General features: G+C 23.9%; 2 protein-coding genes across 2 annotated transcripts in view; both read left to right on the top strand.

The window, feature by feature from the left end:
* Positions 1-1,327: 1,327 nt before the first annotated feature.
* On the top strand, positions 1,328-4,715 carry LOC126903150 (FAU ubiquitin-like and ribosomal protein S30). The gene is made up of 4 exons (XM_050681159.1): positions 1,328-1,484; positions 1,642-1,725; positions 4,280-4,415; positions 4,481-4,715. Exons 2-4 carry the CDS (start codon positions 1,651-1,653, stop codon positions 4,663-4,665), a joined length of 396 nt encoding a protein of 131 aa, XP_050537116.1. The 5' UTR covers positions 1,328-1,484; positions 1,642-1,650; the 3' UTR covers positions 4,666-4,715.
* Positions 4,716-5,529: 814 nt separating this feature from the next.
* LOC126903149 (protein flightless-1) overlaps positions 5,530-11,808 on the top strand; it is a 14,190-nt gene continuing 7,911 nt past the window's right edge. The window contains exons 1-9 of the mRNA XM_050681158.1: positions 5,530-5,771; positions 6,452-6,514; positions 6,577-6,687; positions 7,022-7,272; positions 8,036-8,197; positions 9,502-9,722; positions 9,796-10,012; positions 10,091-10,332; positions 11,136-11,224. Coding sequence (XP_050537115.1) covers positions 6,452-6,514; positions 6,577-6,687; positions 7,022-7,272; positions 8,036-8,197; positions 9,502-9,722; positions 9,796-10,012; positions 10,091-10,332; positions 11,136-11,224 — 1,356 coding nt within the window. The 5' untranslated portion in view covers positions 5,530-5,771. The remainder of the gene's footprint in view (positions 5,772-6,451; positions 6,515-6,576; positions 6,688-7,021; positions 7,273-8,035; positions 8,198-9,501; positions 9,723-9,795; positions 10,013-10,090; positions 10,333-11,135; positions 11,225-11,808) is intronic.

The following is an 11,808-nucleotide window of genomic DNA, read 5'->3' as shown; positions in this document are numbered from 1 at the left end:
ATTTTTAAATTTGTAATTTTTTTGGATATTTCCCCCATTTGCGGGGAACGAGGGAAAATTTTTAAATTTTTAAGGGTAATGTCTTCAACTAGATACAATTTGTGATCTTTTGACGTATTGTTAAAAGAAATCGGTCCAGTGAGAGCTGAGAAAAAGTAGTGACAGACACAAAAAAAAAAAAATAAAAATAAAAAAAAAAATAAAAAAAAAAATAAACACATCATGATAAAATTAATACCTTCTCAGCTTCGCATCGAAGCTAAAATGTCGAAAATTTGTAATGTTTTTTGGAGATTTCACCAATTTACGGGTAACGAGAGAAATTTTTTCAATTTTTGAGGGTAATGTATTCGACTAGATAAGATTTGTGATCTTTTGACGTATTGTTGAAAGAAATCGGTTTCATGAGAGCTGAGAAAAAGTTGTAACAGACACAAAAAAAAAAACACATTATAGTAAAATTCATACTTTTTCAACTTCGCATCGAAGTTAATATCTGTCTGATTATTAAGTTACGTTTATATAATCAATAACTAGATTTGAATTTCAAAAAATACGTAACAAGTAAAATATGTGATGTGCATTATGCCTAAATAAATAATTATTGAATACTTAATGAAATAAATGAGTTGTGAATATCTCAATAGTAGCATCTATTTAAACACTAAGAGTTACATAGAAATGATTACTAAGAATTCTATTTAAATAATTTATTACGATAAATATACAAAATAAAATAATTTTATTGAAATGTTGAGCTTTTCTCATAAATTTACTCTTAATAGTAATTATATAAGTTCTTAAACACATATCAATCTATTTTATAGTGTTTATTTTAAAAAATTGATGATTTATTAAAAAAACTACATGAACTGTTACTTCCTTAATTATATCCTTAATTAAGGAATTTAAAATTTTGTATATGACAGTTTTTACAAACAATCATTTTACTATTTTTCACCTAACTAAAAAAATAAATGGTAAGTGATTTAAAAAAATATTGATACTTAAGATTATTAATTAATAGTAAAACCTTTATTTCATGTTTTACTAAAATTTATAATTTTAATAAGATGACTTTTACATTTAATTATTATGTGTTATCTACTTTAAGTGAGAAAAGAATTTAGTTGGAAGCACTTATTCCAATCAAAGATAAGATAAATAAAAAAATAAATTAATAAAAAAAAAAATAAATATAAATACATATCATTATGTATAAGTCTGTGATGGTATTACTTTATTTGAAAATTTAAAACAGTTTATCAAAAATGTGGTATGTGACAGTTGGTCACAATGGTTTACTTCCGATAAGATGGATATACTGTAAATTGAGTTGTTCAATCTCAAAAGTATGATATGATATAATGAAATTCTTTTGGAGATGTGTTTACGGTGAAAACGTCCATATAGTTGCACGTTTTGACAATTTATGGTATAAATTCTTTTGAATTTACAATTAATTCATTCGCCAATTGATTTAAGTAAGTCAACATTTAAAATGAAGTTTTTAACTTTTGACTGTTAATTTAACGTTTTAAAGTTCCTTTTAACGCGTCTAATTTCATAATCCTAACCTTAAAAATATCTCAACATTTACAACATTTTGTATTATTATTTAATTTAATTTTTAATTTTCAGTTATTAAAAATGCAGTTGTTTGTACGTGGTCAAAATATTCATGCTTTAGAATGCCAAGGTTCTGAGAATATTTCTCAGATTAAGGTAATATTAAATTTTTTAATAAAGTGTACATATTGTAATTATTGAATGTAGTATTAACAGTTTCTAATAGTTAAATAGTTCATTTTCTTTAGAATAAAACGTTTAAGAACATATTTTTTTTATTTATATTAATAGTTTCTTAAAAATTAATTTATTTTCTTAAGTGATGAAATACATACTTGAAGTTATTGAATGCTTAAACACATTTTTATTTAAAAAAATACTTTTATACGTAAGTCAACATCTGTATCTCAGGTCTAGACTAACATAAGTCATATTTATTCAATTTTTCAAGAAAGCATAAAACAGGAAAAACTTTTTTGAATTGTTACGTAGTTAGGAATAAAAATTGATATGCTATTAATTTTGATCTACATTAAAAAATGACATTGATAGTATAGCATTTATTTAAGTATATCAAATTATATTCGTTTGGTACAAACTTCTAAGTAACTTTTTTTTTGTGTTTACTGTCTCTAGGACCATCCCGTCATATATTCAGCCTTCTCTCCATCCCAGTCAGTTTTCCGTGCCCTCTTTCTGTTCTTTCTCCTAGTTCTTCCACATCATTCTTCACTACATCTTCCTACCTTATTCTCTATCTTCCATTGGAGTGTTTGTCCTGTTGGGTTCTTTTCTAGTACTGTTCGAGTAATTAGTTTTGATTTCTCCAATCGTGTTACGCCCATTATAGTTCCTTATGTCTGATTGCTTTAACAATGTTCGGTTTTTGTTATAGTGATTCTATTTCCTCGTTTTTTTCTAATTCTCCACATTTAGTTCATTGTGCAACTCAACAGTTCTAAGTCATGTGCATATGCCAATGGTCCTATTGTTTGTCCCTATAGGTTTAATCCTTTAGCTATCCTTTATTCATTTCTCTTAAAACTTTTCAGCGCAATATTAAATAATATAGGTGATAAAGAGTCTCCTTGCTTTAATCCTGTCCTTACTGATATTTGTTCTGATTTTATAGTTTCTATTCTGATTTTTACTTATATTTCCATGATACTTGATCAGATTTATCAGGTTATATGTAAAGTGGAACTCTGCCAATGTATTGTTTTCTTGGTGTAATTTATCATGTTTTTTGGAAATCAAAGAAAAGTATATGCATTACCTTTTTGAATTCCTATGTTTTTTATAAAATTTCCCTGACGATGAATATTTGATAAGTTGTCAATTTGCCTAGTCCAAAACGTCCTTGTTAATCTTCAACTATACCTTCTGCTGTTTCTTTTATCCTTAATAAGATGCAATTAGTGAATATTGTATATGCTACATCTAAGAATATTATTCCTCGGTAGTTGTAGTTCTTTCTATCTCCTTTCTTGTGTATGGAACATGTCATCGCTGTCTTCCAGTCATAAGGTATTTTTTTTGTTTCTCACACATACCAGGTACTAAGTGCTATATGCAATTTCTTATTTCCAGTTTTATTTTTCCAAATAATCTACTCTGAGACTTCTACAAGTCCTGAACAGAATTTTTTATTGAAACAGAGTTGTTAGCCCAGCGCTCAACTCCTATCCTACAGACTACCCAATTATGGTAAGAGTAGAGCTATTGCAATGTACTGTTGTACAACGGTTGATTGGGTTGCTATTTTTCCAATGCCGGTGACTGGAGCTTGCGGTATTGTCACACTTGTACTAAATAAAATTCTTGCAAAGGAACCTAAATTCTAATTAAATATACAAGGGATCATCGTAGCAATATTTTGTTAATATAGATCAATATAAAATTTTATTTCATGTATCAAAATGTAATAACCTAAAAATCATAATTTTTGGATTTACACTATTCCAGTAGTTCTGAGTTACAGATATGTTTTCTATATCAAATTTACATTAAATTTGTGAAGAATACCTTAAAAGCATATTGTTTCTTAATTAAATCAGTTTCAATTTTATAAGCTTGTTAATTACGTATGTTTCCATTTAAAGTTGAAACCCCTATAAGATATGAGGGTTAAACATAAAAAATATTTTATATCAGATGAATGGAGATACAAGTGTAACTAATAAAAGCCAAAAAAAATTATTTTAAGAGAAATTGAGTAATTAGTGTTAAAAGATTCACTCTGTATATAAACAATTTTGATATTATATCAGATTATCAATATTGTTGCTATTTCTTATTTAGTAAAATATAAATTCTTTAAAGAATAACTCAACTTAAAGACATTTTACTCTTCTCTTTTGCCTTTATCCCAACTACTTTATTAGCTACCCAAATCCTAAATCTTCATTTGACATGATCTTTTACATCTTATATTTGCACACCAGTAGTCCTTATATCGTCCCTAATTATATCCAACCACCACTATTTCACTCTTTCTCTTCATCAATGTTCATTTCTATAACCGTTCTTACAATTTCCGATTTTTCTCCTCATAATATGACTAAACAAACATCTAAGCCTATTTTTTTCATCTTATCTACAATCAATGCTACTCCTACACTTTACTTACATTACATCACATTTTTCTTAAATATATTGAATGATTATATTGAGAAACTTATATAATTAAATAAAATTATTAAATTGATAGGCAAAATTAGCTGCATTGGAAGACTTGGAAGAAAATTTGATTTCTTTATATTGCCAAGGAGAACCTCTCTATGATAACCAAGTTATTGGAGAGCTAACCAATTTCAATGTTGATCTTATTGTTCCACTACTTGGAGGTTTGATTACAAAATTACTTGATGATATAAACAATTAAAAAAAAAAAAAAATTATAATTTTTTAGGTAAAGTGCATGGTTCTTTAGCCCGTGCAGGTAAAGTTAAGGGTCAAACTCCCAAGGTTGAAAAAGTTGAAAAGAAAAAGAAGAAAAAGACAGGACGGGCTAAGAGACGTATACAATATAACAGAAGATACGTCAATGTTGTACAAACCTTTGGACGTAGGAGAGGTCCTAATGCAAACTCATAATTTGTTCTTTTATATTTTATTTTAAATAAATGATTTATCATTTATTAAAATTTTGTTGTGTTTTTTATTAATGCACTGTCTATTGAACAAGTATGGATACATAATACAATTTAAAAATATGGTATTAATTTAATCATAGTTTGTTTATATATTTTTGTGTGTGTTTATCATTACTTTTTTTCTGGTGTCACTGGAACGATTTTTTCCTAAGATACATCAAAAAATCTCAAATTGTATCTAGTTGAAGAAATTTCTCATAAAATTGAAAACAATTTTCTTCCTTCCCTGTAGATAGATTTGGTAGTGTAAATAGGGAAAATCTATAAAAAAAATAAGGATATTTAAAATCTGTAAATTTTAACTTTTTTTATTTGAAATTATCATAACTTATGAAAATGGTAAAACAAATTTTTCATTGTAAATAACTTTGAATTTCCTAAATATTTTATATGATTATATTGATTTAATCTGTTGTGTAATTATAAGTACTGAATAAAGTAGATGCACTAATTCTGTATACTATTATTGTCATAGAATAAATGTAAAATCAAACGATCTTTTAAATTATATGTTAATTGATTTAATTATAATATAATTTTTTAATTTAGCAGAAATTTTTCTTGACAGTACTATTTAAAATTCCCAAATCAGCTTACAATATCCCTAAATCCCACAAAAACAAATATTCTTTAGTTTAGGGATAAATCCCTTGAGTTGGTACCACTGTTCACACAAGCTGTTGATCAACAAGGTTACAAAATATTTTTTAAATATGTTATCTACTGAATAATATTTTTTTTTTGATATAGCATATAAGTTAATTTGTGATAAACTTTTATATTGAGGTATTTAATGTATAAGAATTTTCAATGACTCATAAAGAAGATATATTTTTTATGTAATTCAATGACTCAATTATTTATTTTTGTATAGTCAATATTATTTTCTTGATTTAATTAAAAAATGGGTATATTATGTAGAAATAATGTTCGCTTATAAATAATTTTCGAGTAAATCCATCTAAAGTAAAAAAATGAAATATTGATGAGGTCTAGAAATGTTGTATACTTGATCTTTTAATACTTTTCTATAATTTCTAAAATAAGGTAAGTTATTATATAATATAAAGGTAAAATTTTAATTACTATTAAATGTAAGTAGTATATAGAGTATGAGTTTGATTAAGGAGAGGAAATCAGTGACAATAAGCGAGAATGTGATAGGAGAGAAGAAAGTTATAAGTATGTAGCATCAGTTGTGCAAAATAATAGTGGTATTGATAAGTATATAAGACAACATTAAGTGGAGAGAAGCATTTGGTGTGTCATTCTATAAGAGAATTTCAATGAAGCTAGGTAGATTGTAGTGAGACCAGCTATGATGTTCAGTGTGTTAGGAAAGAGAATGAGTGTAGCAGAGATGAGAATTCTTGATGGACGAGTGGAGTGACTAGAGAAGATAGGAAAAGTAACAAACATAGAAGAGAGAGTAAGGTGTAGTGTCAATCACAGATAAGTTCAGAGAAAATAGACTTAGATAGTTAGGTCATGTTATGAGAAGATAGGAATTGGAAGCTGTAAGAACAGTTATGGAAATGAATGTTGAATGAAAAAAAGGTGAAGTGATGTTATTAAATGTGATATGGAATAGCTGATGTATGTGTAGGTGATGTGGAAGTTTAGGAATAGAAATAGCAGACCCTAAGAAGTTGGGATAAAGGCAAAGAATAAATGTACTTCAACCATTCTTTCTTTTTAAATAACCATGTACTTTTATAAAATTTTAGATGGCTAATACTGGTGTTCTTCCATTCGTGCGTGGAATAGACTTTAGTAATAATGATTTTGAGGTATGTTCAATAAGAATCATATTCAAAAATAATTTTAAATAACTATTAAATTTTGGTTTTAGACTTCTAAATTTCCTATAGCTGTTCAATCAATGTCTAGTGTTCAATGGCTTAACATTAATAGAGTCAAGTTGCACGAAATACCTCCTGAAATAGGAAAACTTGGAAAATTAGTTAGTATTTTGAATAACTTTGGATTTTTATTTTAGTTTATTAAGTTATAGTTAAAAAAAAATGTTATTTAACTAATATTTCATATTAATATATGTTTTTTGATTTACTATTAATCTTTCATGTTTTTATTTATTTATTGATATGAATAATATTTATGAAAAATAAATAATACTACTATGATTCTATAATGAAAATTAAATATGTATAAAGTACCTGTAATTTACATTATAGCATATTCTTAAACATTTTATCGTTATATTTTTTATAAAACTGAAATTTTGTTATTTAGCTGTAGTTCACATTTTTATTAATCTAGATTTAATATATTTTCAGGAACATTTATCGATTGCTCACAATAAAATTGAAAAATTACATGGAGAACTTACAGAGCTGTGTTCATTGAGATCATTAATTGCTCGACACAACAATATCAAAAGTTCTGGTATACCAACAGAACTTTTCTGTAATAATGATAATACAACAGAATTAACTACTTTGGATTTAAGTTATAATCGTTTAACAAGAATCCCAGATGGCTTAGAATCATCATCTTGTTTACTAGTACTTAATTTGTCACATAATAGGTAATGTTTACACTTTTAATTCTTTAACTTGAGTAAAGAGACTGAGTATGAGTAGTAAGGCAGTAAATAGAATATTTACTACTCAATTAAACTGTTCAAGGAAATTAAAGTATTAAATTCATTTTACATAAAAGAAATAATATAATAACATTTCACATATTTTCAAAAAATAAATTATGTATAAATTGTATTTAAATTTTTTAATCATGACTTAACCCTATTAAATTTTGTTCTTTTTTATAACACAAGCTTTATTATTAATTTGATTTTTATAAACTTAAATGATTTATTTTATGATTATATTTTAAGTTTTGAAAAAGAGAATAAAAAGTAAAATTGTTTTTTTTTTTTACTATTATTTATTTTTTCATGCTGATATGTAAACATTAGGTTTTGTTCTTAATTATTTGGAACAAATTAAAAATATTAGTAGTTAATTTTAAGTTTTATTATATTTACTAGAAAAAAATCATAAAGGCTTTAATACTGTTATAGGAAATATTTCATTTTATTATAGTTGCTAATTTTAAAGATTTTTAAATAATTTAAAAAAATTCATATTTATCTTAAATTATTTAAATTTTTTTACAAATAACAGTATATAAAATATAAAGTTATGTAAAAAAATTTTAAAATCTTACAATCATTAAAATATTTATATCAATTAGTTTTATAGAATTATCAATAATATGTAAAAATGTTCATATTAAAACTATTTTCTGTAATTTATTAGATATCTAATATAACTGTATAATATTTTCAGGATAACTTCTATTCCTAATCAATTATTTGTACATTTAACTGACTTATTGTCTTTGGATCTTAGTGATAACGAGTTACAAACACTACCACCACAAATGAGAAGATTGACAAATTTACAAACATTGATATTAAACAATAATCCTTTAGATCATTTTCAATTAAGGTATTAATTCTTCATTATTTTATAGATTTATATTTGCTTATTAATGATAAACTGACTCATAAAAATTAATAGCACCTTGAAAAAAACTTTATTGAAGTGCAAATACTTTACAGAGGAAAAAAAAATTTTTTTGTATATCTCAGTCGGCCTTTTCGGACCGTACCTTTTACATTTAGCATCTGTCTACTGGTTAACTTTTACACGCTGTGATCATGTTATCAATTATTAACTCACTCATACACAATGTTTGTCAAACTGATTCTAATGTTTTATTAGGTATACAGTTAAAATTTTATTGTTTCATGAATGTATAAATCAATAAGTGTGTACTTTTCATAAATGTTCTATAAGCGTTTATGTTTCACAATTGTATAAAATTAAATGAAAAAATATAAATAAATATTATGAAATTAAAATTCATATAACTTTATTAATATTAATAATATTAAAATATTTATTTTTAATTAATATATTACTTTTTAATAACAATAATTGAATATTAAAACATAAATTTATAATTTGATAAAATTCTAAAAAATTAATGCTCAATTGCATACAATTTAAATTAAATTAATTAATGAACTTTAAAAAACATTACTTTAATTTTTGAAAATAAAATGCTACATATATTTTATATTATAATTTAATTAAATCTATTTATTTTCATAATTATATTAACTGAAATAAATAGTTATATGTAATTAATATAAATATAAAAATAAATAAATAAAGTTAAATGATTATATAAAATTCAATACAAACCTAATATTCTATCACTTGAATGGTTCTAAAATAAGTTTCACTTAATCTGTGCATAGTCATTAAACACATTTTCTTAGAAAAAATATTGAAACTGAGTATAACTTTGTTATACTTTGAACTTAATTTATTCACTTCTTTCAAAAAAGTTTAAAAATTTCAACCTGTTATTGGCAAAATTGAAAAGGTTAATAATATTATTATTATTTGTTTTATATAAATACAGATATTGTACAATAATTTAAAAAAAATATTAAAAGATCATTTTACTAGTTTAATTAATGTTTCTAAAATCATTATTTTTACTTAAATTTTAGTACAGTGAAAATAAAATCTTTTCATTAGAGTTATTACTCATTGGATTAATAGTATATTTTCTTGTATTACAAAAAATTGCGTATTCATAAATATTTTTTTCTTCTTAAATAATTTGTTTTTTTACCATTTAAACTATTATATTTATTTTTAAATAAGTTAGATAAAGAATTTAATATATTTATGAGATTTTTTTATCTTACAGTTATTTACCAAATATTTATTTTTAGGCAGTTACCATCAATGAAAAATTTATCCATGTTACATATGAGAAATACCCATAGACACTTAACTAATATGCCTCCAAGTCTAGAAACATTGACTGCTTTAACAGATTTAGATTTAAGTTGTAATCAGTTACCCAAAGTACCTGATGCTCTTTACACGTTAATAAATTTAAAAAGATTAAATCTATCATCAAATGTTATAACAGAATTATCATTAGCATTAGGTATTATATAATTATACTCTTAAAAATAAACTTCATTCATTGCTTATATATTATTATATTCTCTTAAAATTAGAAGTATGGCATGAACTTGAAGTTCTTCAACTTTCTGACAATAATTTAACTTCACTACCATCATCTCTTTGCAAATTATCAAATCTTAAAAGATTGTATATTAATTTCAACAAATTAGACTTTGATGGAATTCCATCCGGTATTGGTAAACTTTCAGCCTTAGAAATATTTTCGGCCTCTGGAAATCTTTTAGAAATGATACCAGAAGGTCTTTGTCGGTGAGTTTTTTTAGTTTTTGAAAATTAAAATATTAAAGTTTCATTAAATTAATTATTAAATAAATCGATTATTTTCAGATGCGGGAATCTTAAGAAACTTTTATTGTCTTCTAATAAACTTATAACTTTACCAGATACTATTCATTTGTTAAAGGATATAGAAGTTTTAGATTTGAATAATAATCCAGATTTGATAATGCCTCCTAAACCTACAAATGTAGCAGCTGAAGGATTGCAATTTTATAATATAGATTTTTCCCTTCAAAATCAATTAAGACTTGCTGGAGCTGTTGTTCCAAACTTAGTACAACTACCACAAAGTAATGTATTCACAAAATAATTAATAAAAATATATTAAATCCATTTTCTTAAATGTTTATTTTATTATTTTAAGTCAATTTACATTTTGCTTTAAATTAATAAAAATTACATATTTTTATAATTTAGTCTTTAAAAAAAAACTAAAGATTGAAATACTTTACCATATCTAGTAAATTACAAACCTATATTAAATTTTAAATTTTGAAAAAATTATTTTAGTAATCAATAATTTTATGAAAACTGCCTTTAAACCTTCGATTGAACTTAAAAATTTAAGTTTGGTTAAGTTTTTAAAAATGATTGTATAATACTTCAGTTTCTAAAAAGATTAACTTTACAAATTCTTGAAAAAATTTTAATATAGGTCAACTAACTTACTTGATATAAAAAAAACTGCCATAAATCAAAATTATTTTGGTTTTTAGCCATGATTTAAACTTATTAGGGTTGTATGACTTAGACCAATAACTTAAAATACCTCCCATTTTTTAATAAAAATTTACAAACTAAAATTAGATTTATTTTTATAAGCCATATTGAATAGCAAGTTTGGTTTCTAAGTAACATTCAAATATTTCCCCTTAAATCTACCCTTAGATATTATTTTTTCTTTTAATATACTTGATATGTACTATAATTTACAAAAATAAATCAAATTTTAGTTAAAAAAATTTTATTTTATGAAAAAATTGGGGTAGTATACTTAATAAATCATACTGTAGGTGTGTGTGTGTGTATATTATGTAATTATCTAAAAGAACTATGTGAAAATAAAATAGTCTGTGTGTAAAATATTTTACAGCTATTAATCGTGATCCTATAGCTAGAAAATTACGATTACGCAGAAGTAAAAGAGATCATGAAGAAGAAAAACAAGCAAAAATTTTGAAAGTATGTCTATATTTTCAAATTTATATAAATTGTATAAATGTTTTTACTAACATATTTGTCTCACACTCCAACTTAAAGTTAAATCAACTCTCTTTAAAGCATATAGGGTGATTCAATTGTCATGGACTACTTAATTAAAAAATAACAACACTAATAACAATTATTTTTTGTTCTTTTATGGTATATGTTTTTCTTAATCTATCAATCATGAAACATTTTTCATATTGATCCCTTATTGCATATAAATGTGTCAAATTTATTTTTTTTTAAATAGCAACATACATAATTAACTAGCTTATTTATGAGATAATTGCTTATCGATTAACAACTTTTGAACCAGTTACATGAAAATCATTAAATATTTTAAGTAATTACTGGAGTTGAAGAAAGGATACTGCTATTTTTTTAACTAGTCATTTTATTTTTTGATTGCAAAATATTATTTATTGGTTATGGATTAATTGTTTAAATTAATTTTTTAAACATAATAATACTTTAACATTTAAAAAAATATTAAATTAATTAGTATATTTTCAGTACTAGTTTTCATTTTTTTTTTTTTTTTTTTTTTTTTTTTTTTTTTT

The sequence above is a fragment of the Daktulosphaira vitifoliae genome, unplaced genomic scaffold (assembly GCF_025091365.1).
Source record: "Daktulosphaira vitifoliae isolate Bord-2020 unplaced genomic scaffold, ASM2509136v1 Scaffold_3, whole genome shotgun sequence".
Classification (NCBI taxonomy): Eukaryota; Metazoa; Arthropoda; class Insecta; order Hemiptera; family Phylloxeridae; genus Daktulosphaira; species Daktulosphaira vitifoliae.
This window is presented reverse-complemented; position numbering and strand designations above follow the sequence as displayed.

Coding starts and splice junctions, on each gene's coding strand:
- LOC126903150 (XM_050681159.1), top strand. CDS start 1,651: ATGCAGTTGTTTGTACGTGGTCAAAATATTCATGCTTTAGAATGCCAA. Junction 1,726..4,279: donor AGAATATTTCTCAGATTAAG/GTAATATTAAAT, acceptor TTAAATTGATAG/GCAAAATTAGCTGCATTGGA. Junction 4,416..4,480: donor TATTGTTCCACTACTTGGAG/GTTTGATTACAA, acceptor ATAATTTTTTAG/GTAAAGTGCATGGTTCTTTA.